This window comes from Somniosus microcephalus, unplaced genomic scaffold, assembly GCF_052327205.1.
Source record: "Somniosus microcephalus isolate GS21.2 unplaced genomic scaffold, FLI_Smic_1.0 unresolved_chr4, whole genome shotgun sequence".
Lineage (NCBI taxonomy): Eukaryota > Metazoa > Chordata > Chondrichthyes > Squaliformes > Somniosidae > Somniosus > Somniosus microcephalus.
The window spans coordinates 31,449,251-31,476,661 of record NW_028225182.1 but is presented as its reverse complement, the minus strand read 5'-3'; the positions used below and the strand labels follow the sequence as shown (position 1 = coordinate 31,476,661).

Sequence of the window (27,411 nt, the reverse complement as noted above, 5' to 3'; positions counted from 1 at the left end):
GGCTAAGGGATGATATGCCGGGTAACCACACTCAATATGGCTCACTGTCTTCAGAAAAATGGGCTGGTGGCGGGGGGGATGTGGGGTGGGGGGAATTGGGGGGGCAAAAAACCTGCCAGCTGGTTGCCCCTTTTGTTTTACAGACGAGGCCAGTTGGACGCTGGGGATCGACCGCCTCCATCACGGATCTTCAACCAGGCCCAGGGCTGCTGGGACATATCCCTGCAGGGTTCGTCACATGATCTCTGACCTCCAACTGCCCCCATCCCCCCCAGCCGGTCCCGCCATTGGTCGGCCGGCACGCCCACCCTCGTGGCGTCCCTCCCCCCCCACCCCGCACCGCCTTCCCACGCCAAGTGTAATGCCAACCGACTCTTACCCAATTGGATGGCTATGGGTCAAGCGGCCATTTTTTTCCCCACCTCCGATATTTTTGCAACTAACTCTGAGATATGAACGTGCTCAAAGAAAATGAAAACAACACGATTTTTCTCAACGCCCCCACCCCAATGATTTTTCTCCTGAGTTTCCTCGCAGCAGATTAATCTTCAATTGCTGGAGATGCCAGACCAAACCATGGAGGGTTGGCAAGCCCTGTCCAGACCTGAGGAGGAACAGTTAGTTACAAGGAAGGTGGTAGCACAGCGCGTTATAAGAGGTTTCTATGGATCTAGGTCCTGAATAAAATTCAAGACAAACCATTCCTGTTACTATCTTAATTCAGGAGCATATTTTCTTCAGCCAAGAGCTTACCCAAGTGAATGACTATTTCACCTCCAAGATTGTCCCCCTCTGCTGGTAGCCTACGCAATGACATGATGTACTCTTAAACTCCACCTGCTTTTCTTCTGAAACGATCCACAAGGATTCCACTGGGTTGCCTCAGTGTCGCCAACAGTAAACCCAATTTACATGTGACACCCTCATTTTTTCTAAAGGGGCGGGACTAATAAAGGAAGGTAACCACAGAGAAAGAAAGAACTTGCATTTCTATAGCGCCTTTCACGAACTCAGGACGTCCCAAAGCGCTTTACAGCCAAAGAAGCACTTTTAAAGCATAGACACTGTTGTAATGTGGGAAACGCGGCAGCCAATTGCACACAGCAAGCTCCCACAAACTTCAATGCGACAATGACCAGATAATCTGTTTTAGCAATGTTGGTTGAGGGATAAATATTGGCCCCAGGACACCGGGGAGAACTCATCGGATTACATAGGATATATGGCACAGAAAGAGGCCATTCGGCCCAACCAGTCCATGCCGGCGTTTATGCTCCACTCGAGCCTCCTCCCGTCTTTCCTCATCTAAATCCATCAGCGTAACCCTCTATTCCCTTCTCCCTCATGTGCTTGTCTAGCCTCCCCTTAAATGCATCGATACTATTCGCTTCAACCACTCCCTGTGGTAGCGAGTTCCACATTCTCACCACTCTCTGGGTGAAGAAGTTTCTTCTGAATTCCCGATTGGATTTCTTAGTGACTATCTTATATTGATGGCCTCTAGTTCTGCTCTTCCCCACAATTGGAAACATTCTCTTTGTGTCCGCTCTATCAAAACCTTTCATAATTTTAAAGACTTCAATTAGGTCACCCCTCAGTCTTCTTTTTAAAAGAGACCCAGCCTTTTCATCCTTTCCTGATATGTATACACTCGCATTTCTGGTATCATCCTTGTAAATCTTCCCCGCACCCTCTCCAGTGCCTCTATATCCTTTTTATTATATGGCGACCAGAACTGCACGCAGTACGCTAACACTTTAACTACGCAAACTCCCCTGCTCTTCTACGAAATAGTGGCCGTGAGATTTTTTACGTCAACCTAAGGGGGAAGACGGGGCCTCGGTTTAACGTCTCATCTGAAAGATGGCACCTCCGACAGTGCAGCACTCCCTCAGTACTGCATCGGGAGTGTCGGCCCGGATTATGGACTCAAGTCTCTGGAGTGGGGCTCGCACCCACGACCTTTAGACTCTGAGGCGAGAGTGCTATATAAAATAAAGCTCCCAAAAAAACAAAAGGAAACATATCAAACTAAATTTATAATATTAATATTTACGTAAGGCACGCCAATCCCTGTGGCGGCCACAGGTCGAGGGAGGCCTCGAGCCTAATCGCTGGACACCGCATAGTCCCTAGCCAGGACCATCCGAGCATGGACAAGACTGCAGAAGAGAGGCAGGTAGCCAGAGTGACCGCGCCCCCCCCCCCCCGGCCCCACCCCCGCCCTCCATAGGCCTTGTCCATCCTTGACCTAGTCTTGCCACCTCTGATTGGACATATTCCTGGAGGTGCCACCACATGGCCTACTGCCTCCAACCGCCCGGCCCCCTTCACTCTCGCCATTGGTCGCCCGATATGTCCTTCCTGCTCCAATTGGTCAGCAAGCCGACACTTTGTTACCCGATTGGATGATTCTCGACTGTCAATCGATCAGCCTTTCCCCCCTCCCCCCACCATGTCCGATATTGTTAGTGAAGTTTTCAAAGAACAACGCAATTTTTAACATCCCTCGGTTTTTTTTCTTCTCTCCCAGGTGTTGCTCGCAGCAGTGTCCCGGAGATTAATCTTTAATTCCTGAAGACTCCAGGGCTGGAGGGTTGGCAACTCCACCAGGACCTGTAGATGGCCACCTTGGCCAGACCCACGAGGAGGTCCTCTAACTTGCCCTGGTTAGCCCACACCTGGAGCACTGTGAGCAGTTCTGGGCACCACACCTTAGGAAGGATAGATTGGCCTTGGAGGGAGGGCAGCGTAGGTTTACCAGAATGATACCCAGACTCCAAGGGTTAAGTTACGAGGAGAGATTACACAAACTAAGGTTGTATTCCCTGGAATTTAGAAGGTGATCTGATCGAAGTTTTCAAGATATTAAGGGTTGGATAGAGAGAGACTATTTCCGCTGGTTGGGGAGTCTAGGACTAGGGGGCAGAGTCTAAAAATTAGAGCCAGACCTTTCAGGAGTGAAATTAGGAAACACTTCTACACACAAAGGGTGGTAGAAGTTTGGAACTCTCTTCCGCAAATGACAATTGATGCTTGATCAATTGTTAATTTTAAGTGAGAGATTGATAGATTTTTGTTAACCAAAGGTATTCAGGGATATGGGGCAAAGGCGGGTGGGTATATGGAGTTAGGTCGCAGATCAGCCATGATCTCATTGAAAGGCGGAACAGACTCGAGGAATTAAATGGCCTCCTCCTGTTCCTATGTTCCTATGTTGCCCGCCCTCGCCCACACCAAGAGGCCAAAGATCAGGAGCGTGGGGCTGAACAGGAGCCAGAAATTGAAGAGCAGCCCCCTCTCTAATAATTGACTAGCGGTATTAAACACCACACGGGGTTGGGCTGCAAGAAAACCCCAGTGTCTTTTGAGGGGAGGGGTTAATCATCAGACCAGACTGTCGTTTCAAGCTCATTCTCCATCGGGAGTTGACTCATTCTCTAACAAGAGGAAAAGGAACCTAGGTGAAAGGTCAAAACTCCTGATTCAGGACACCACCAAGGCTAAGCAGTGTAGGAGACGAGATAAAATAAATTGAGATTTATTAGGGTGGTACCAGGGCTGAGGGGCTTCAGTTACACAGAGGGACTGGAGAAGCTAGGGTTCTTCTCCTTAGAGCAGAGAAGGTTAAGAGGAGATTTGATAGAAGTGTTCAAAATTATGAAGGGGTTTTGGTACTGTAAATAAGGAGAAGCTGTTTCCACTGGCAGGAGGGTCGGTAACCAGAGGACACAGATTGAAGATAATTGCCGAAAGAACCAGAGGCGAGATTAGAATTTTTGTTGAGATCTGGAACGCGCTGTCCGAAAGGGCGGTGGAAGCAGATTCAACAGTAACTTTCAAAAGGGAATTGGATAAATACTTGAAGTACAGAAAAGTGCAGGGATATGGGGAAAGAGCGGGGGGGAATGGGACTATTGGAGAGCTCTTTCAAAGATGGGCCAAATGGCCTCCTTCTGTGCTGTGTGATTCTATGCAATGATGCCTGTGAATTATAGAGAGAAGTAAAGAACAAAAGAGAGATAAGGGTTATATCACCCGAATGTTTTGCCAGGGGTTCGGCTCAATGCCTAAGAAATGCGTAGATTGGCACCTGAGCTTTGTGTATGTGCTGTAGGCTTTACGCAATGAGACTGAAATGGCGCAAAAAAAACAGACTGACGTTTCCATCTTTCCTTCCCAGGTCTTTTCCAGCGAGCCATCGCTCAGAGTGGAACGGCGATATCGAGCTGGTCCGTCAACTACCAGCCGGCCAAGTACACGCGGATGCTGGCCAAGAAGGTGGGCTGCAACTTTCTCGAGACCGTGGAAATGGTGGACTGCCTGCGGAGGAAGTCCTTCCGGGAGCTGGTGGACCAGGACATCCAGCCCACCAGGTACCACATCGCCTTCGGCCCGGTGGTCGACGGCGACGTCCTACCAGACGACCCCGAGATCCTGATGGAGCAGGGCGAGTTCCTCAACTACGACATCCTGCTGGGCGTCAACCAAGGGGAGGGCTTCAAGTTCGTGGAGTCCCTGGTGGACAATGAGGACGGCATCTCGGCCAGCTACTTCGACTTTGCCGTCTCCAATTTCGTGGACAACCTCTACGGCTACCCGGAGGGCAAGGACATCCTGAGGGAGACCATCAAGTTCATGTATACAGACTGGGCCGATCGGGACAACGGGGAGATGCGCCGGAAGACCCTGCTGGCCCTCTTCACCGACCACCAGTGGGTGGCCCCGGCCATCGCCACGGCCCGGCTCCACGCCGAGTACCAGTCGCCCACCTACTTCTACACCTTCTATCACCACTGCCAGAGTGAGATGAAGGCGGTGTGGGCCGACGCGGCCCACGGCGACGAGATCCCCTACGTCTTCGGCATCCCCATGATTGGCGTCACCGAGCTGTTCCCGTGCAACTTCTCCAAGAACGACGTCATGCTCAGTGCCGTGGTGATGACCTACTGGACCAACTTTGCCAAGACCGGGTGAGTCGGCCATTTTCATCCTCGTGACTGAAACACCTCCCTAATGTTTACATAGAATTTTACAGCACCGAGACAGGCCAATTCGGCCCAACTGTTCCATGCTGGGTGTTTATGCTCCACACAAGCCTCCTCCCACCCTACTTCATCTCACCACATCCATCCATTCCTTTCTCCCTCATGTGCTTATCTAGCTTCCCCTTTAATGGATCTACGCTATTAGCCTCAGCCACTCCTTGTGGTAGCGAGTTCCACATTCTCACCACTCATAGAACGTAGAAAAATAGGAGCAGGAGTAGGCCATTCGGCCCTCTGAGCCTGCTTCGCCATTCAATATGATCATGGCTGATCCTCTGTCTCAATACCTTATTTCCGCTCTCTCCCCATACCCCTTGATGCCTTTTGTGTCTAGAAATCTATCTATCTCCTTCTTATATTCAGTGACTTGGCCTCCACAGCCTTCTGTGGTAGAGAATTCCACAGGTTCACCACCCTCTGAGTGAAGAAATTTCTCCTCATCTCAGTCCTAAATGTCCTACCCTGTATCCTGAGACTGTGACCCCTCGTTCTAGACCCCCCAGCCAGGGGAAACATCCTCCTTGCATCCAGTCTGTCTAACCCTGTCAGAATTTTATACGTTTCAATGAGAATTTTATACGTTTCTCTGGGTAAAGAAGTTTCTCCTGAATTCCATGTTGGATTTATTCGTGACTAACTTTGATTTAAGGCCCCTAGTTCTCCCCAACAAAAGAAAGACTTGCATTTATATAGCGCCTTTCACGAGCACCGGACATCCAAAGCGCTTTACAGCCAATGAAGTACTTTATTTTGAAGTGTCGTCACTGTTGTAATGTAGGAAACACAGCAGCCAATTTGTGCACAGCAAGCTCCCACAAACAGCGATGTGATAATGACCAGATCATCTGTTTTTTAGTGATGTTGATTGAGAGATAAATATTGGCCCCAGGACACTATGGAGAACTCACCTGCTGTTCGTCAAAATAGTGGCCGTGGGGATCTTTTACATCCATCCAAGAGAGCAGACGGGGCCTCGGTTTAACGTCTCATCCGAAAGGCTAGAAGGCTCTGACAGTGCAGCACTCCCTCAGTACTGGCACTGGGAGCATCAGCCTGGATCATGTACTCGAGTCTCTGGAGTGGGACTATGAACCCATGACCTTCTGACTCAGGCGAGAGAGAGAGAGAGCTGCCCACTGAGCCACGGCTGAGAGCGGCACACGATGGCGTTATTTCAGTTCATGTGGTGTCACCAAATTACCACTAGAATCTTCATCATCAAGCCTTTGGAATATCATGGAACATAGGGGGCCAGAAATTCGCGGCCAAAGGCTTGAGTGCGCTTGGGGTACTCACGCATCTGGCCGTTGGAAATGCCGGCGTTCAGCATGAACAGCGCATGCGGGGAACGCCGGCATTTCCAGACCTCGAGCGCGTGCGACTGCACAGGCAGCGCTTGCGCAGTGAACTTCGTGGATTTCATTCATGAAATCCGTGAGGTTAAGTCCTTAGAAGTTACACTGAAAAAAAGCAAGTGTAAAGTGGTTCATTGGCTGCGGAGGAAGATATATTTTATCGTGGAGCTTTTGAAATGCAATATTTTTGTTTGGGAAAGGGAGGGAAGTTATTTTAAGAAATTTTAAGTAAGTTTTAAAGTTAAAATTTTTTTTTTTTTAAAGGGTTTTCAGAACGGTAGGTAGAAGGAGCAATTGTGGCTGTGTGAATGGAATGTGAGAATGAGTTATGTATGTATGTCCACATATATTCCTTTACGTATATGTATGTATGTTTTATATTCCTTTACTAATGTGTATGAATGTATGTTTTTAATTATGATTTTCAAATAAGTTACTTTCTCTGAAAGTCATAATTAAATAATACATTCATACACATAAGTAAAGGAATATATACATAACACGCAAAGGAATATATACAGACATACATACTTACAGAAGCTCCACGATAAGAAATATCTTCCTCCGCAGCCTCTGGAGCAACTGTACCCATGCTTTTTTCATGTGTAAGTTGTAAGGACTTGACCTCACTGAAAGCAGTAATGAAAGCGGCGAATTATACTGCGCACGCGCTGCCTGTGCAGTCGCACGCGTTCTGCCTCTGAACCCCTTCGTTCAGAGGACAGGAAATGCCGGTTTTCCCCAAAAGCACTGTGCATGCTGAAAACCGGCATTTCATCCGGCCAGATGCGTAAGTACCCCGACCGTACTCGCGCAGTTGGAAGGGAATTACTGGGCCAACATTTGACATGTCAATAAAATGAAAAATTTAACAATTGCACGACTTGCCCCCTCGCATCTGCGACTGAGGGTCCAAGGAGGTGCATTGCGCAAGAGGTCATCATCGTACGTATCCTCACACTGTTCCCTTTGGGGAACTGTATGAAGTGGTGGAAGGATTTATGGCCGTGATTAACGCTCATTCCGTGACCGTAACCATCTTTGAACCAGCCATTAGGGTGGTTAGTCCTATGGCGGGAGGGTTTTACGGGCTCCCACAACCCATCTGAGGGGGGGGGGGGCCACCAACACCCACGGACGCAAGTATCCCGCTGGATGTCCACCCAGAATTTAAAGTTGGAACTCCGACTCCACTTGCCGGGACTGTCTGGAGTGGGGTTCAAAACCCTACTCCTTCTGGCCCAGCGGCGGGGATGCTTACTGCTACGCAAAAGGCCCACTCCGCACAAAAGGTGACACCCATACGTTTCCTGCGCCTTTTCCCTCCCCGTGACTGGAGCCCTATGCTGCCATTTCACGTTGCTAATTGGATTGGGCCTTTGTCATAGCGGTAGGATCCCCGCCGCTGGGCCAGATCAGGGTAGGGTTTCGAACCCCGCTCCAGACAGTCCCGGCAAGTGGAGTCGGAGCTCCGGCTCTAAATTCTGGGTTGACATCCAGTGGGATATTTGCGTCCGTGGGTGTGGGTGGCCCCCCCTCCTTGTATAGCTTGTGGGAGCCCGTAAAACCCTCCCGCCATAGGACTAACCGCCCTAATGGCTGGTTCAAAGATGGTTACGGTCACGGAATGAGCGTTAATCATGGCCATAAATCCTTCCACCACTTCATACAGTTCCCCAAAGGGAACAGTGTGAAGACACGTATGACGACGACATTGCTAAATAAATAAATGGAATTTAAAAAATTCTTTTAGGGCTTTTAAAAGTCTTTAAATTGCTTTAATTCTCTTTAAAACTACTTCAGATTACTCAAAATAATGTAAACATTTTAAAAAGTTTATAAAAGTTACCAAAATCTTCAGAAAACTTCCAAAAACCTATTTAAACTGCTGCTTTGCATGTAAAAATCCTTAGCAGCTTGACAGAAACATTGGGGGCGTGTCCAGTGAAACTGAGACCTCAAGGGGCGTGTCTCACTTACAGTGCACGCTCCTGGGTCCGCGCTGGCTGCACTCCTGGGCGGCGTGATGTCATACGCTGCCCGGGATTCTTCTTTTTCATTCACCAAGTCCAGGCGTCCCTGGAGCTGATCGTCAGTAGCGCGGGGTAAGTGTAAATACGGGGCTTGCACGCGCTGCAAGCCCCGTTCTGGAATTTCTGGGCCAGGGTCTAATGAGAGGGAGGAATTGAATGAAATCAGTATTTATAGGGAAATGGTGTTAGGGAATTTGACGGGATTGAAGGCCGATAAATCCCCAGGGCCTGATAATCTACATCCGAGGGTACTTAAGGAAGTGGCCCTAGAAATAGTAGATGCAAAAATGGAGGTGGGGTAGCATTACTGGTTAAAGAAGGGATTAACACAATTGTAATGAAGGATATTAGCTCTGATGATGTGGAATCTGTATGGGTAGAATTGAGGAATACCAAGGGGAAAAAAACATTAGTGGGAGTGGCATATAGACCTCCAAACAGTAAGGCGGAGGTTGGGGATGGCATTAAAAGGGAAATTAAAGAAGCGTGCAATAAGGGCACAGCAGTCATCATGGGTGACTTTAGTCTACAAATAGATTGGGCTAACCAAATTAGTAACAACACTGTGGAGGAGGAATTCCTGGAGTGTTTACGGGAAGGTTTCCTGGCCCAATATGTCGAGGAACCAACCAGAGATCAGGCCATCTTAGACTGGGTATTATGTAACGAGAAGGTTTAATTAGCAATCTTGTTGTACAAGGCCCCTTGGGTTGGAGCGATCATAATATGATCGAATTCTTCATTAAGATGGAGAATGAAGTAGTTGAATCAGATGCTAGGTTCCTCAATTTAAATAAAGGAAACTACGATAGTCTGAGGAGCGAGTTGGGTAGGATTGATTGGGGAATGGCACTCAAAGGGTTGACGGTGGATAGGCAATGGCAAACATTCAAAGACCGAATGGATGAACTATAGAATTTGTTCATCCCAGTTTGGCATAAAAATAAAACAAAAAAGGTGACTCAACCGTGGCTAACAAGGGAAATTAGGGATAGCATAAGATCCAAATAGAGGACATATAAATTGGCCAGAAAAAGCAATAATCCTGAGGATTGGGAGCAGTTTAAGATTCAACAAAGGAGGACAAAGGGATTAATTAAGAAAGGGAAAATAGAATATGAGAGTAAGCTTGCAGGGAACATAAAAACTGACTGTAAAAGCTTTTATAGATATGTGAAGAGAAAAAGATTGGTGAAGTCAAGCGTAGGTCCCTTGCAGTCAGAATCAGGGGAATTTATAATGGGGAACAAAGAAATGGCAGACCAACTCAATACATATTTTGGTTCTGTCTTCACAAAGGAGGACACAAATAACCTCCCAGAGATGCCGGGGAACATAGGGTCTGATGAAAGGGTGGAACTGAAAGAAATCAGTATTTGTAGGGAAATGGTGTTAGGAAAATTGATGGGACTGAAGGCCGATAAATCCCCAGGGCCTGATAATCTACATCCCAGGGTACTTAAGGAAGTGGCCCTAGAAATAGTAGATGCATTGCTGGTCATCTTCCAGAACTCGATAGACTCTGGAACAGTACCCATGGATTAGAGGGTAGCTAATGTTACCCCACTATTCAAAAAAGGTGGCAGAGAAAAAGCGGGGAATTATAGTATAGGTGGTAGAGTAAGCCTGACATCGGTAGTGGCGAAAATGCTAGAGTCCATTCTAAAAGATGTAATAGCAGAGCACTTGGAAAGCAGTGACAGGATCGGACAAATTCAACATGGATTTGCAAAAGGTAAATCATGCTTGACTAATCTACTGGAATTTTTTGAGGATGTAACTGGTAAAATAGATAAGGGAGAACCAGTGGATGTGGTGTATTTGGACTTTCAGAAGGCTTTCGATAAGGTCCCACATAAGAGATTAGCGTGCAAAATTAAGGCACATGGGATTGGGGGCAAGGTATTGACTTGGATAGAGAACTGGTTGGCGGACAGAAAGCAAAGAGTTGGAATAAACGGGTCGTTTTACGAGTGGCAGGGAGTGACTAGTGGGGTACCGCAAGGATCGGTCCTTGGACCCCAGCTATTCACAATATATATTAATGATCTGGACGAGGGAATTGGATGTAATATCCCCAAATTTGCAGACGACACAAAGCTGGGTGGGAGGGTATGCTGTGAGGAGGATGTCGTGAAACTCCAGTATGATTTGGACAGGTTGGGTGATTGGGCAGAAACATGGCAAATGCACTATAATGTGGATAAATGTTAGGTTATCCACTTTAGTGGCAAAAACAGGAAGGCAGATTATTATTTGAATGGCAATAGATTGGGAGAAGGGGAAGTGCAAAGAGACCTGGGTGTTCTTGTGCACCAGTCGCTGAAGGTAAGCATGCAGGTGCAGCAGGCGGTTAAGAAGGCAAATGGTATGTTGGCCTTCGTAGCAAGAGGGTTCGAGTACAGGAACAAGGATGTCTTGCTACAGTTGTACAGGGCCTTGGTGAGACCACACCTTGAGTATTGTGTGCAGTTTTGGTCACCTTACCTGAGGAAGGACGTTCTTGCCATGGAAGGAGTGCAGCGAAGATTCACCAGGGTGATACCTGGGATGGCAGGAATGACGTATGAGGAGAGATTGTGTCGATTGGGCTTATACTCACTGGAATTTAGAAGATTGAGAGGGGATCTCATCGAAACCTATAAAATTCTGTCAGGCCTGGACAGGCTAGATGCAGGAAGGATGTTTCTGATGGCTGGGGAGTCCAGAACCAGGCGTCATAGTCTAAGGATAAGGGGTAAGCCTTTTAGGACTGAACTGAGGAGGAATTTCTTCACCCAGATAGTGGTGAACTTGTGGAATTCTCTGCCACAGAGGGCGGTGGAGGCCAGTTCATTAAATATATTCAAGAAAGAGTTGGATATATTTCTTAAGGCTAAAGGGATCAAGGGATATGGGGAGAAGGCAGGGACAGGGTACTGAATTTGGATGATCAGCCATGATCTCATTGAATGGCGGAGCAGGCTCGAGGGGCCGAATGGCCTACTCCTGCTCCTATCTTCTATGTTTCTATGTTTCCAAAATTCTATAGGCTCTGGAACAGTTCCCATGGATTGGAGGGTAGCTAATGTAACCCCACTATTTAAAAAGAGTGGTAGAGAGAAAACGGGGAATTATAGACCGGTAAGCTTGACATTGATAGTGGGGAAAATGCTAGCATCCATTATAAAAGATGTAATACCAGAACACTTGGAAAACAGTGACAGGATCGGACAAAGTCAACATGGATTTACAAAAGGTACATCGTGCTTGACTAATCTACTGGAATTTTTTGAGGACTGGTAGAATAGATGAGGGAGAACCAGTGGATGTGGTATATTTGGAATTTCAGAAAGCTTTCAATAAGGCCCCGCATAAGAGATTAGCGTGTAAAGTTAAAGCACAAGGGATTGGAGGTAAGGTACTGTCTTGGATAGAGAACTGGTTGGCAGACAGGAAGCAAAGATTTGAAATAAACGGGTCGTTTTCCGAGTGGCAGGTAGTGATTAGTGGGGTACTGCAGGGATCGGTGCTAGGACCCCAGCTATTCACAATATATATAAATGATCTAGACGAGGGAACTAGATGTAATATCTCCAAGTTTGCAGACGACACAAAGCTGGGTGGGCATGTGTGCTGTGAGGAGAATGCAGAGAAACTCCAGTACGATTTGGACAGGTTGGGTGATTTAGCAGAAGCATGGCAGATGCAGTATAATGTGGATAAATGTGAGGTTATCAACTTTGGTGGCAAAAACAGGAAGACAGATTATTATCTGAACGGCAATAGATTGGGAAAAGGGGAAGTGCAACGAGACCTGTGTGTCCTTGTGCAGGTGTTGCTGAAGGTAAGCATGCAGGTGCAGCAGGCGGTTAAGAAGGCAAAAGGTCTGTTGGCCTTCATAGCGAGAGGATTTGAGTACAGGAGCAAGGATGTCTTGCTGCAGTTGTACAGGGCCTTCGTGAGACCACACCTTGAGTATTGTGTGCAGTTTTGGTCGCCTTATCTGAGGAAGGATGTTCTTGCCATGGAGGGAGTGCAGCGAAGATTCATCAGACTGATACCTGGGATGGCAGGAATGACGTATAAAGAGAGATTGGGTCGATTAGGCTTATATTCGCTAGCGTTTAGAAGAATGAGAGGGGATCTCATTGTAACTTATAACATTCTAACAGGACTAGACAGACTAGATGCAGGAAGGATGTTCCCGATGGCGGGGGAGTCCAGAACCAGGGGTCACAGTCTAAGGATAAGGGGTAAGCCATTTAGTACTGAGATGAGGAGGAATTTCTTCACCCAGAGAGTGGTGAACCTGTGGAATTCTCTACCACAGAAGGCAGTTGAGGCCAATTCATTAAATATATTCAAGAAGGAGTTGGATATATTTCTTACGGCTAAATGGATCAAGGGATATGGGTAGAAAGCAGGGACAGGGTGTTATAAATCTCATCATCAAGAAACTACTTATGAAATAACGCTGGACGGCCAGCTGGTGGCGCCGTCCAAAGAGTATAAATACTCGGGCGTGGGCCCCAGCTTACCAGGGACATTTTGTAAGACAAGGAACTAGTGAAGTACAACTAGACTTCCATGTTCTGAAACAAGTTGATTAAAGCCTTGCTTTATACTCAAACCAAGTGTGTAGTAAGTTTTATTACGTCACGGGGTACTGAATTTGGATGATCAGCCATGATCTCATTAAATGTCGGAACAGGCTCGAGGGGCTGAATGGCCTACTCCTGCTCCTATCCTCTATGTGCATCGCACATTTTCTCTATTCTGGGACGAGGGAGTTCAGTTATGCGGAGTGACTAGAGAAGCTGGGATTGTTCTCCTTGGAGTACAGAAGGTTAAGGGGAGATTCAATAGTGGTGTATAAAATCATGAGAGGTTTTGATAGAGTAGATAGGGAGAAACTCTTTCCACTGGCAGGAGGGTCGGGAACCAGAGGACACAGATAAGGACATAAGAATCAGGAGCAGGAGTCGGCCATTTGGTCCCTCGAGCCTGCTCCGCCATTCAATGAGATCATGGCTGATCTTCTACCTCATCTCCACTTTCCTGCACTATCCCCATATCCCTTAACTCCCTTAATATCCAAAAATTTATCGATCTCTGTCTTGAATATACTCAACGACTGAGCCTCCACAGCCCTCTGGGGGAGAGAATTCCAAAGATTTGCCACCCTCTGAGTGAAGAAATTTCTCCTCATCTCAGTCCTAAATGGCCGACCCCTTATTCTGAGACTGTGACCCCTGGTTCTAGACTCCCCAGCCAGGGGAAACATCCTCCCCGCATCTACCCTGTCAAGCCCTGTAAGAATTGTGTATGTTTCAATGAGATCACCTCTCATTCTTCTAAACTCTGGAGAATATAGGCCTAGTCTACTCAATCTCTCCTCATAGGACAATCCCCCCATCTCAGGAACCAGTCTGGTGAACCTTCATTGCACTCTATGGCAAGTATATCCTTCCTTAGGTAAGGAGTTTTAAGATAATTAGCTAAAGAACCAGATAGGGAGATGAGGAAACTTTTTTTTTACGCAGCGAGTTGTTGTGATCTGCAATGCGCTGCCTGAATGGGCAGTGGAAGCAGATTCAATAGTAACTTTCAAAAGCAAATATAATTGAAAAGGAGAAATTTGCAGGGCTGTGGGGGAAAGAGCAGGTGGGAGTGCGACTAATTGGAGAGTTCTTTCAAAGAGCCGATGGGCCGAATGGCGTCTTTCTGTTCTGTACGATTCTATGATTGGCAACAAGAGCAGGTCAGAGGCTGGGTATTCTGCAGCGAGTGTCTCACCTCCTGACTCCCCAAAGCCTTTCCACCATCTACAAGGCACAAGTCAGGAGTGTGATGGAATACTCTCCACTTGCCTGGATGAGTGCAGCTCCAACAACACTCAAGAAGCTCGACACCATCCAGGGCAAAGCAGCCCGTTTGATTGGCATCTACAGGAAACTTTTTTTTATCCGGCACGGATGAGACCGACGTGGTGCCGGTTCATCAAAAATTCCGGATAACCGAACGCTATAGCAAAAGATACGGAGCCGAGAGCTCCGTATAAAGCAACAAACCCTGTTGCTTAGCAACAGCTTCAGAACAATGGCCACAAGTTGCAAGCGTCTCTGTAGCTTAGCAACAGCTGCAGCCACACCCTTGCACAGCAACAAATGGAGGAAGGCAAGTATAAAAAGTTACCTGAACCTACTCCTGAATTTTGCCGGTTAACCGAGATTTCCGGTTATTTAGGGGCCGGTAAATCTAAAGTTTCCTGTACCATCCACCACCTTAAACATTCACTCCCTCTACCACCAGTGTACCATGGCTGCAGTGTGTACCGTCTACAAGATGCACTGCAGCAACTCGCCACGGCTTCTTCGGCAGCACCTCCCAAACTCGCGACCTCTACCACCTAGAAGGACAAGGCCAGCAGGCGCACGGGAACACCTTCTCGAGCGCAACTAGGGATGGGCAATAAATGTTGGCCTTGCCTGTGACACCCACATCCCATAAATGAATAAAGAAAAATGAATAAACAGAAGTGCAAGCCCCCATACTCAAAAACTGGAAGCCCCTTATGCTGCTCATACACAAGGTGGTGGTGAGCTGCCTTCATGAGCCGCTGCAGTCCGTGTGGTGAAGGTGCTCCCACAGTGCTGTTAGGGAGGGAGTCCCAGGATTTTGACCCAGCGATGATGAAGGATCGGCCGATATACTTCTAAGTCAGGATGGTATGACTTGGAGGGGGACTTGGAGGTGGTGGTGTTCCCATGCGCCTGCTGCCCTTGTCCTTCTAGGTGGAAGAGGTGGCGGGTTTGGGAGGTGCTGCCGAAGAAGCCTTGGCGAGTTGCTGCAGTGCATCTTGTAGATGGTACACACTGCAGCCACGGTGCGCCGGTGGTGGAGGGAGTGAATGTTTAAGGTGGTGGATGGGGTGCCGATCAAGCAGGCTGCCTTGTCCTGGATGGTGTCGAGATTCTTGAGTGTTGTTGGAGCTGCACTCATCCAGGCAAGTGGAGAGTATTCCATCACACTCCTGACTTGTGCCTTGTGGATGGGTGCAAATTGGCTGCTGCGTTTCCTACATTACAACAGTGACTGCACTTCAAAAAAAAAGTCTTCGTTGGCTGTGAAGAGCTTTGGGGCGGAGTGAGGTTGTGCAAAGTTCTTTCTTTCTTTCCCCATCATGAGAACTTTGGCCTTGGCCCTTTAAACTCTGCTGGCACGAGGAACTGGCCAAGGCTGATTGGTGGAAAGAAAAAGCCTGGCTGCTCCCTGGTTGGTCTAAAGGACGTCAAGGCCTTGGCGAGGGTGCGGAGGAGACTTACTCGAATGGTACCGGGGATGAGGGACTTCAGTTATGTGGATAAACTGGAGGAGCTGGGGCTGTTCTTATTTGGAGCAGTGAAGATTAAGAGGAGATTTAATAGATGGCGTTCCCAAAATCATGAATAGTTTTGATAGAACAAATAAGGAGAAACTGCTTCCAGTGGCAGAAGGGTCGGTGACCAAATCACACAGATTTCAGGTATTCGGCAAAACAAGCTGAGGCAACATTATTTTTACACAGCGAGTTGTTGTGATCGGGAACGCACTGCCTGAAAGGGCGGTGGAAGCAGATTCAATGGTAACTTTCAAAAGAGAATTGGATAAATACTTGAAAAGGATAAATTTGCAGGGCTACGGGGAAAAGGGGTTTGGGGAGAGAGCGGGAATATGGTATTGAGATAGAGGATCAGCCATGGTCTCATTGAATGGCGGAGCAGGCTCGAAGGGCCGAATGACCGACTCCTGCTCCGATTTTTCGATGTTTTCTATGATCTATGTTCTAAAAAGCAGGGGGCGATGTCGGGGGGGGAGTGCTGTTGGTGAGTTCCTGAACAGAGCCGGCACAGACACGCTGGGCCGAATGGCCTCCTTCTGTGCTGTATCGTTCTATGATGAATCCGGCAACGCGCAGCCTTCCAGGCCGAGGGAAATTTAAGGGGCTGAGCTCGAACCGCAATCAAAAGCCACCGGGAGGAGCAGGGGGAGAGGGAGCGATGGGGATTCCATGGGTTGGGAGGAGATTAACTGAACAGCTGGATTTGGGTGATCAAGGACTGCAGCAACTGTAACCCCACTAGTTAAGAAAGGAGGGAGAGAGAAAACAGGGAACTACAGACCAGTTAGCCTGACATCAGTAGTAGTGAAAATGCTGGAATCGATTATTAAGGACCTGGTAACAGGGCACTTAGAAAATAATAATAGGATTGGGCAGAGTCAGCACAGATTTATGAAAGGGAAATCGTGTTTGACAAATCTGTTAGAGTTTTTTGAGCTTGTAACTCGCAGAATAGATAAGGGTGAACCAGTGGATGTGGTGTATTTGGATTTTCAGAAGTTGTTCGATAAGGTGCCACACAAGAGGTTAATAAACAAAATTAAGGCATAAGGGAGGGATTGGGGGTAATATATTAGCATGGATTGAGGATTGGTTAATGGACAGAAAACGGAGAGTAGGAATAAACGGATCATTTTCGGGTTGGCAGGCTGTAACTAGTGGGGTACCGCAAGGATCAGTGCTTGGGCTGCAGCTATTCACAATCTACATCAATGATTTGGATGAGGGAACCAAATGTAATATATCCAAGTTTGCTGATGGTGCAAAGCTGGGTGGGAATGTAAGTTGTGAGGAGGATGCAAGGAGGCTTCAAGGGGATATAGACAGGCTAAGTGAGTGGGCAAGAACATGGCAAATAGAATATAATGTGGAGAAGTGTGAAGTTATCCACTTTGGTAGGAAAAATAGAAAAGCAGAGTATTTTTCAAATGGTGAGAGATTGGGAAATGTTGGTGTTCTGAGGGACCTGGGTGTCCTTGTACACGAATCACTGAAAGTTAACATGCAGGTACAGCAAGCAATTAGGAAAGCAAATGGTATGTTGGCCTTTTTTACAAGAGGATTTGAGTATAAGAGTAAAGAAGTCTTACTGCAATTATACAGGGCCCTGGTGAGACCACACCTGGAGTATTGTGTACAGTTTTGGTCTCCTTACCTAAGGAAGGATATACTTGACTTAGAGGGAGTGCAACAAAGGTTCACCAGACTGATTCCTGGGATGGGGGGATCGTCATATGAGGAGAGATTGAGTAGACTAGGCCTATATTCTCTAGTGTTTAGAAGAATGAGAGGCGATCTCATTGAAACATACAAAATTCTTACAGGGCTTGACAGGGTAGATGTAGGGAGGATGTTTCCCCCTGGCTGTGGAATCTAGAACCAGGGGTCACAGTCTCAGAATAAGGGGTCGGCCATTCAGGACTGAGATGAGGAGAAATTTCTTCACTCAGAGGGTGGTGAATCTTTGGACTTCTCTCCCCCAGAGGGCTGTGGAGGCTCAGTTATTGAGTATATTCAAGACAGAGAGCGATAGATTTTTTGAATATTAAGGGAATCAAGGGATGTGGGGATAGTGCAGGAAAGTGGAGATGAGGTAGAAGATCAGTCATGATCTCATTGAATGGCGGAGCAGGCTCGAGGGGCTGTATGGCCGACTCCTGCTCCTATTTCTTATGTTCTTATGTTCTTGATGTATGATATAAACAAGTGGGACACCAGTGTTGGTAGGGGCAGTAGAGAGGCACTGTGCCAGGAGCACATGTCTCTATATATTAAAGGTGCCATAATTGGAAAAGAGGAGACGTCGAGGAAAGGCAGTTGGAGCCCTCAAGTATCCAAAGCAAGCCAATTGGTTAATGTGGACAAGGGTTCGTGTACCAGAGGTTAAATTTAAAATTTAGGAGGAGGATGGGCCATTGGATGGAATTTTCCTTCCCCCAAAGAAACTCATTCTCAGGCTGTGGGCGCTGCCGGCAAGGCCAGCGATCGTTGTCCATCCCGAGATGCCACCCGAGATTGTAGCGATGGGCCCCCTCCTTGAACCGGCTTTGATCCGACTGAGCGGCTCGCTAGGCCCACCGAAGATCGCAACCGGGGCGCGAGTGGGACGCTGCGCACGGCGATGATGTAATCGCTGGCGGCGCAGCGACGCAGGGCGCTAACGGTTAGCACCGCCGCTAACCTCCTGCTGAATTTCACGGGAGGTGTTGACGGCGCCGCGCCCGGGCGCGAGTTGCTTTGCGCCCCATTAGTGCCCTCCTATGACTCTATGGGGGAAAAATTCAGTTGGTTTGCGCCTCCCGTTAGCGCCTTAAGAGGGCGCTAATGGGGCGCAAAGCAACTAGCGCCCGGGCGCGGCAATATTTGCGCCGCTTGCGAAATTAACTAGACATTTTGCAGCGGCGCTAAACACTACCGCCACGATCTCCTGTGTTGGCAGATCGTGACGTCAGTCGAGTGTGCAGCGCCCCGGTAGCGCCCCGGACCGGATATTGAGTGGCGCCGCCTGCCTTACTGATGCGCTATCAATTACTCATAAAAGACTGAGAGTTAAGAGAGTAACTAAAGGCTTTTATTAACAAAAGAATGAAGGTCTGCCTCGAGTGGTCGACCGGTCCAGAAATACAAAGGGCTGGGGAGCAGTCACCTTTATACTAGGACTTGTGGGAGGAGTCAGCCGAGGCAGGTCCAGGCATGTACACAGTGGAATACAAACAGTGGTTTACCACACTTACCACCTGCTGCTAGCAACGACAGGCTGAGGGGAGCGTTTTGCAGTCAGGGAGGGACTGGGGGAGTGCTTTTAAAGGTGACCGCTTCCTGCCTTTTTTTGTTGGTGACATTTTTGCACCACGCATTCTGAGAGAGAGAGAGAGACTTCTGGAGAGATTCAACGCTGTTTGAAGGAGTTTTGGGTACTGAGCAGCACTTTGCAGGTTCATTTTGATTTGACCTTCCTTGTATCGATTTAGAAGAGACTGTGGGGGCTGCACTCTGAGCTCTTTCCCTGGGCCCCTCCATTGTTCTTTCCAGCAGATTTGATGTACAGGTCTCTCCAGGCCGAGATTCAAGGCTGCAATGAGCAGGGTGTGGATGGAGAGCAAGATCGACCCTCCCCTTTAAGAACTGGCCGGCGCCAGTGTGTCTGTGTTCCATTGCTGACTGACATCACAGGAGCTTCGCCAGCGCTCTGAGGTAGCGCCTCGCTCCTCGGCCTTTGTGCCTTAAGAGAGCTGTGTAGCGCCTGATTTAGCGCTCCAATCACCTCCAGGGGCGATAGAGGCCAAGTTTGCCGTCGGAGGCGATAATTAGCGCCAGGCGCTAAACTTTGCGCCCGGCCGATAATGGCGCCCCAAACAGGGGCGATACTGAATTTCTCCCCCTATGACTCATCTCAGTCCTAAATGGAGCCCCCTTATCCTGAGACTGTGACCCCTGGTTCTTGACTCCCCAGCCAGGAGGAAACATCCTCCCTGCATCTACTCTGTCAAGCCCTGTAAGACTGTTATATGTTTCAATGAGAATTCTAATGCATAAAGCACTGTAAGATAGTGTGTGTCCTTCAGTTTGCACTCATTAGGCCAGTTAATTGGCACTAATCCATTTCCTGCCTCGGGGAGGCGGCTCCCAGCACAGGTCGGGCACCCGCCTCCTGGGAAATGGGCATGGAGGCGGGTTGGGGGTGGGAAGGGTTCGTGCCCCCCGATTCTGCAATTTTCCCCCTACTTCCGCCTCCAAACCCGCCTCCACGGAGCTTGGAAGTTCGAGCCCAAGGAGTCTGCAAAGGGATGTAGAGAGGCTAAGAGAGTGGGCATGAGTTCGGCAGATGGAGTATAATGTGGGTAAATGTGAGGTTATCCACTTTGGTAGGAAGAATAGAAAAGAAAAATATTATTTAAATGGAGAAAGACTACAGAATGTGTCTGTACAGAGAGATCTGGGGGTCCTTGAACATGAAACACAAAACGTTAACATGCAGGTGCAGCAATAATTAGGAAGGCAAATGGAATGTTGGCCTTTATTGCAAGGGGGATGGAGTATAAAAGTAGGGAAGTCTTGCTACAACTTTACAGGGCGCTGGTGAGACCGCACCTGGAGTACTGCGTGCAGTTTGGGTCTCCATATTTAAGGAGGGATATACTTGCATTGGAGGCCATGCAGAGAAGGTTCACGAGGTTGATTCCTGGGATGAAGGGGTTGACGTATGAGGAAAGGTTGAGCAGGTTGGGCCTATACTCATTGGAGTTTAGAAGAATGAGAGGGGATCTTATTGAAACATATAAGATTCTGAGGGGGATTGACAGGGTGGATGCAGAGGGGATATTTCCCCTAGTGGGGTATCACAGAAATCACAGAAACCCCACAGTGCAGATAGAGGCCATTTCGGCCCATCGAGCCTGCACCGACACATATCCCACCCGATCCCCGTAACCCCTACACCAACACATATCCCACCCTATCCCCGTAACCCCACGTATTTAATCCCCTAACACTAAGGGTCAATTTATCATAGCCAATCAACCTAACCCGCACATCTTTGGACTGTGGGAGGAAACCGGAGCACCCGGAGGAAACCCCACGCAAACACGGGGAGAATGTGCAAACTCCACACAGACAGTCGCCCGAGGCCGGATTCGAACCCGGGTCCCTGGCGCTGTGAGGCAACAGTGCTAACCACTATGCCACCGTGCTAGAAGTTGGGGGCATTGTTTCAGAATAAGGGGGCGCCCATTTAAGACGGAGATGAGGAGGAATTTCTTCTTCTCAGAGGGTCGTGAATCTTTGGAATTCTCTACCCCAGAGAGCTGTGGAGGCGGAGTCAGTGAATATATTCAAGGCGGAGATTGACAGACATTTGAACTGCAGGGGAGTCGAGGGGTACGGGGAGAGAGCGGGAAAGTGGAGTTGAGGCCAAAATCAGATCAGCCATGATCTCATGAAATGGCGGAGCAGGCTCGAGGGGCCAAATGGCCGACTCCTGCTCCTATTTCAAAGGACGGCACCTCCGACAGTACAGCGGGGGGTTCTTGCACTGGGAGCACCAGCCTAGACTTTGGGCTCAAATCATGCAGTGGGGCTCGAGCCCACGGCCGTTTGGACTCAGAAGTGAGGGAGCGTCAAGCAGATGAATAAATAATTCAGAACTGCCACGCTTGATAGATGCTTGACAACCTTCAGCTGCCTCGGGCCCCCCCCCGCAAGCTCTGGAAATCCCTCCCTAATCCTCTCCGCCTCTCTCTCTCCTCCTTTAAGACGCCCCTCAACACCTACCTCTTTGAGCAAGATTTTTGGTCACCTGACCTAATGGCCCAGAAATTCGGGTCGGGGGCTTCCCGCGGGTGCAAGCCCCCGAACTGCACTTACCTTGCGCGCCGGCCGTTGAGCTGTGGGCCCCCGTGGAATTCTGATCCGGGGCCTGCTCCAGCTGCCGGCGCGCTGTGCTGTGCTTGCGTGTCCCAGGGGCGCAGTTAGTTCGATGCGTCCCGTGGGATCACGTGGGCCATGGGGAGCCAATCGGAGCAGGGAATGCTCCATTCATAAGTCTTGACAGGAAGACCTGTCAAGACTTATAAATACTACAGCCCCAAAATAGCACTAAACCTTCAAATATTTTTTTTTTTTAAATCCCACTTTTTAAATAAACTATAAATTACATTAAATAACTATTTTAAACAATAATTTAAATTTTTGAAAAAAATAATTTTATATTCTAACAGGGCTAAAAATAAACTTACCTTGCTTTGAAGTATTTAAAAATAATAAACCTGTGGAAAAAATGTTTTAATTTTAATTAATTGACCACTTACCTTGTAAAAAGCAGGCCTTATGCCTGTTTTTTACATTTCTAAATTCTAAAGACTTACCCTCCCGGAGAAACCTGTAAAAAAAATGTAAGTTCAAAGTGCACGCGCAGACTCCCCCGCGCACGCGTTCGACCTCTGAACCCCTGCTTTCAGAGGGACGGAAGTGCCGGTTTCCCGCGCATGCGCAGTGCATGCAGGAAACTTCCATCGGACCCACGTGTGAATACCTCGTGCGTACTCACCCGTGGAGACCCGAATGTCTGGGCCATAATCTCCTTATGTGTCAAACTTAGCTTGATAATCGCTCCTGTGAAGTGCCTTGGGACGTTTGCGATATAAAAGCAAGGTGGCTTGATTGAAACATAGAAGATCCTGAGGGGCCTGGGCAGGGTGGATGTGGAGAGGGTGTTTCCTCTTGTGGGAGAATCTAGAACTAGGGGTCACTGTTTAAAAATAAGGGGTCGCCCATTTAAGACAGAGATGAGGAGAAATGTTTTCTCAGAGGGTCGTGAGTCTTTGGAACTCTCTTCCTCAGAGGGCGGTGGAAGCAGAGTCTTTGAATATTTTGAAGGCGGAGGGAGATAGATTCTTGGTAAGCAAGGGGGTGAAGGGGATAGGCGGGAATGTGGAGTAATCGGATCAGCCATGATCTTATTGAATGGCGGAGCAGGCTCGAGGGGCCTAATCCTGCTTCTAATTCGTATGTATGTTTAAGTTGTTTGACCTTTTCTTTTATTCTTGCAGAGATCCCAACAAGCCGGTTCCTCAGGATACAAAATTCATCCACACCAAACCTAACCGCTTTGAAGAGGTGGCTTGGACCAAGTTCAACTCCAAGGAGAAGCCCTACCTCCACATTGGCCTGAAGCCAAGAATCCGCGAGCACTACCGGGCGAACAAAGTCGCCTTCTGGCTGGAGCTGGTCCCCCACCTACACAACCTTCACGACATCTTGCAGTACACGTCGACCACCACCAAGATCCCGCCGGAGGACCCCTTCATAAACAAGCGGGTCCACGGCACAGGCTGGACCGTCACTACCAAGCGGCCGTTCATCACCACGCCGCCCGAGCCGGAGCGCACCGACGACCCCCCCAAATACGTCCGCCTGCCGGCGGACTCGCGGGACTACTCGACCGAGCTGAGCGTCACGGTGGCGGTGGGGGCCTCCCTGCTCTTCCTCAACATCCTGGCCTTCGCCGCGCTCTACTACAAGCGCGACAAGCGGCACGAGCTGCACCGCCGGCTCAGCCCCCAGCGCAACACCACCAACGACCTGGCCCACGCCCAGGAGGAGGAGATCATGTCCCTCCAGATCAAGCACAGCGAGCACGAGGCTCACGACCTGGAGCCCCTGCGGCCCCACGAGATCCTCCGGCCCGCCTGCCCGCCCGACTACACCCTGGCCTTGAGGAGAGCGCCCGACGACGTCCCCCTCATGACCCCAAACACCATCACCATGATCCCCAGCACCATAAGCGGGATGCAGCCGCTCCACGCCTTCAATACCTACCCCGCCGGGCACAACAACACTCTGCCCCACCCACACTCTACCACCCGGGTATAGTCAAGACGTCATTGAGGCTAGGCCCTGCACTTTGAGGCCAAGGAAGGCCAATGAGAAAATGTGGCTGCAAATGTTATATTGAAGTTCTAATGATTTGACAAAGCTTTTTGGGGGGGGGATAACGAAGACACACATTGAAGAGCGAAAAGCGTTTAACTGAATAATTCGATATTTTTCACACAAATATTTCCCCTTGTAATGTAAACCGTATTTCAGGGACATGTTTTGGGGGCAGCAATATCTTCCTTCTTCCCATCCCTCCCACTCATCCCCACCCTCCTCCTCCCTCCCTTCGTCTCCTCCCCCCCCACCCCCTTCCCCTGTTCTCCGTCTCCAAGGAATCTTAACGTCAATATACCAGTGCCAAGGAAAGTTAGGCTTCGGCCTATTCCCAACCCAGTAAATTCTAATTTAAATAGAGGAACATGTGCCAAAAAAAGAATTAAATTTAAAACGTGGTTGTTTGGAGGATTGCATGGCATTTAAGATAACTTGAACCTATGATTTTTGTTTTCAGTTCTGTAAGGGATGTATGAGTTGAAAACTAGCGTAGTTAAGTAACTCAAAACTGGGCTATGTTGTACAGCACTTCCATATTCACTTTTGTTTCATTTTAAGGTACGACTGGAGCATTAAAGAGAAAAAAAAACGAATTCTACTACCTATAAAAATTGAAAAAAAAACACACAAACGTTTGGGGAACATTGCCCTCTGAACTGGGGAGTCGCAAGTCACGGGACCAACCAGGGTTTATTTCCTTCCAAAACTCCAGCAACGAGGAGTAGGCCTGAAAATATATCCAGAGATTATGTTTCACCGTGGAATGCTTATGATTTACAGCGAATAAAACCGTGACATTTATAAATCCGCCGACGCGTGGAGTTGTTTTCAAAAACAAAATTCAATCTGAATCTGCTCCTGAAACGGGGTTCTGAGTTGCTGGGGTGGGGGAGGGGAGGGGAGGGGGCGGAAAAAAAAAAGACATAAAACAAAATGGCGTCGCCTGGAGTTGACGTTGCAGACTTTGAAGGCAAGGAAAGACAACCACGTAACTCACCCCCCCCGCCCCTCCTCCCTCCCTCCCCACCAGCCCCCTCCCCACACACCCCCCTCTCCCCCCCCTCCCCCAACCCCCAACATTTGTGGAACGGACGGACAGAGAGACAAAAGAAAAGTAGCTTGGCTTCCTTTTTGAATCATATTTACGTCGAGGGCCGAAAACCTCGACAGAGGCCGCCTGCTCTTTTTCCGATGAAACGCAAAGGGGTGATTTGAGAGAGTGAGAGAGCGAGAGAGAAAGAGAGACACGCAGACAGCAGCAGCTGCCGGCGCACCAAAAAAAAACCGAACCGATCGAACAAACCGGAGTTTTGATTACGGAGGACACTCGGTTTGCCAACTGAGACGAGCCTTTGTCGCCGGGAGGCGCGACGTCGCCGGGTGGAGCCGCCCGTTAGGCCCGGTTTTAGGCCCTCGCCGTGCGGCCCGAGCGACTCCTGCCGCCGTCCCTTTCTACTCTGCCGCAGGAAGGAGCTTGCATCTTGCCTGCGCTCAAAAAAAAAAAAATCGAGCATGGTGAACTTTTGATATAAATGATTAAAAAAAGACCTCACATTTAAAAAAAAACCACCAGAGACCGACGAAACTTCCGCCGACGTCGGAAATATTTTGACTGGGAGAGAGAGAGAGAGAGAAAACACAAAAAGGGAAGAAATGTTTATTTGACGAGTGGTGGCTCGGAAGTGGGTTTTTCCACCTACCATCGGCTTTAATAGTGAGCGTTGTCAAGGGGGCTTGGAGAGGTCAAAGGTCACCGGTTTTAAGACGACGCATCGCCTCTACTCGTATATCTTTGACTTGGCGTCTCCGCCGAATCGTCTGAGCGAGGACTCAGGGAGGAATACGAAGGAACATCGCTATGATTCTTGGACAACGTTTTTTTGTATATTACATCCTTATGATTCAATTAGCCACCGTGGGCTTGGCGAGTCTTCGGGGGCAGTTGACTATCCGCGGGACTGCCTTGCAACAAGCGACCAGCGCCATTCGAACCACCGCTATTATTAGGAAAGTGCGTAGTGACCCATTTATTTTTCTTTTCTTTTTAACAAAGGAAGTTTGTGATTACAGTAAATAGTTTTCGTTTCGGCTGAGCGGCGGGCTCGCAAGTTTTAAAAAAAAATGGGAAAAAAAAGAGGACGGCCCGGAGTTTACTGGCAGCATCTCTTCGGGCCACACCGGGAGTTCAGTCGATGTGGATAGCTCACCTTTCTCCCCTCTCCCGTCCCACCCCTAACATTGCCCCTCCTCCCCCCCACTGCCACCTCTTCCCTGCCTCTCCCCTCAGCTACCAGAGGTCAACTGTTGTCATCTCAGAGACACCCAAAAACGGAAACGGCCTGAATTAAGCTGTAGCAGCGACCGCGAGGCCGCACCATTGGTATGAGTGCATTGCGTACATCTCTTTTTGAAAATAACTGTTCAGCTCTTTGGGACAAGCAGCTTAATTGTGACTCTCAAAGACTCGATCTGGAAGCCTTGAGGGCAAGATGTTCTGAGCTGGAAGTTTACCCCCCACATCCTAGAATGATACAGCACAGAAGGAGGCCATTCAGCCCATCATGCCCGTGACCGGCCATGACATTTCCTCAACTCCCCCGCTTTTATTTGAGGTGGCTGTCTTATTTTTTTGAATGCATCTCTCTTCAGGATTGATTCTAAGGACAATGGGAATTGCTTCTTTGAGGAGGGCGGGGTGGGGGTGTTGGGGGCTGCGGGGGAGGGTGGTGGTTGGCAGTGTCACCCGGCAGAATTGCCACGTGGGAAGAGAAGCTTTGCTGAGCATCCGTTAAAGTAACTGTGGCCCGAAATGATCTTGGAGCTGCTGAAAAGGCCAGGCTGGACTTCACTAACGAAGCATTTTCTAATCCCAGCTAACGGTTTTGTAAAAGTTGGGTTGAGGTTTTTTGGAGAGATGCGACAACCTCCTGGGAAGAGTGACGTATCTTTTTTGGGGTGACAGCCAATTGACTTGCCGTTGACCTCTGAGGGACCTTTACACTTGGAGTGGTTGCCCGACCAGCGCCAAACTTTGTTCTTAGAATAATAAAGTATTTTAAAACTGTTACACCTCTACCCTGGCTTTGTTTGTTGCAGTCAGCCAATCACGTGTGACGGGGGAGGGGAGGGAACTGAAGGCCAAGCAGTTGGATCCGCGAATGTGCGCTTGCAATTGGTGGTAAGAGGTAATGATCCGATAGTGAACATTAACGAGGAAGAAACAATGCCAGTGCTTTAAATGTGATCTACCCACTATCTGCTGGCTAAGATTCAAACTATTCCCAAGACCCCCATGTTTGACTGCTTTCTTGTTCTTTTTCATTTCGTTCCTTTAAACGCCAGATGACACACATACTTGGTTACAGTAATGCAGGGTCAGTCTTTATTGAAACCCCATACTTCACAAAACCAGTGTGATCTCTGAGACATAGAAACATAGATACATAGAAAAATAGGAGCAGGAGTCGGCCATTCGGCCCTTCGAACCTGTTCCGCCATTCAATATGATCATGGCTGATCCTCTATCTCAGTACCATATTCCCGCTCTCTCCCCATACCCCTTGATGCCTTTTGTGTCTAGAAATCTATCTATCTCCTTCTTAAATATAATCAGTGACTTGGCCTCCACAGCCTTCTGTGGTAGAGAATTCCACAGGTTCACCACCCTCTGAGTGAAGGAATTT

General features: G+C 48.6%; 1 protein-coding gene across 6 annotated transcripts in view; it reads left to right on the top strand.

The window, feature by feature from the left end:
* LOC147090484 (neuroligin-1-like) overlaps positions 1–26,795 on the top strand; it is a 1,435,039-nt gene extending 1,408,244 nt beyond the window's left edge. For 4 of the 6 annotated variants that reach the window (XM_085977252.1, XM_085977250.1, XM_085977255.1 and 1 more), the window contains 3 exons: positions 4,184–4,973; positions 22,846–23,662; positions 24,287–26,795. In XM_085977252.1, the coding sequence (XP_085833378.1) occupies positions 4,184–4,973; positions 22,846–23,662; positions 24,287–24,304 (1,625 nt within the window). In that variant the 3' untranslated portion in view covers positions 24,305–26,795. Of the gene's footprint in view, positions 1–4,183; positions 4,974–22,845 lie in introns of all 6 variants that reach the window. The other 2 variants (XM_085977256.1, XM_085977253.1) reach the window with 1 other exon arrangement.
* Positions 26,796–27,411: the final 616 nt, after the last annotated feature.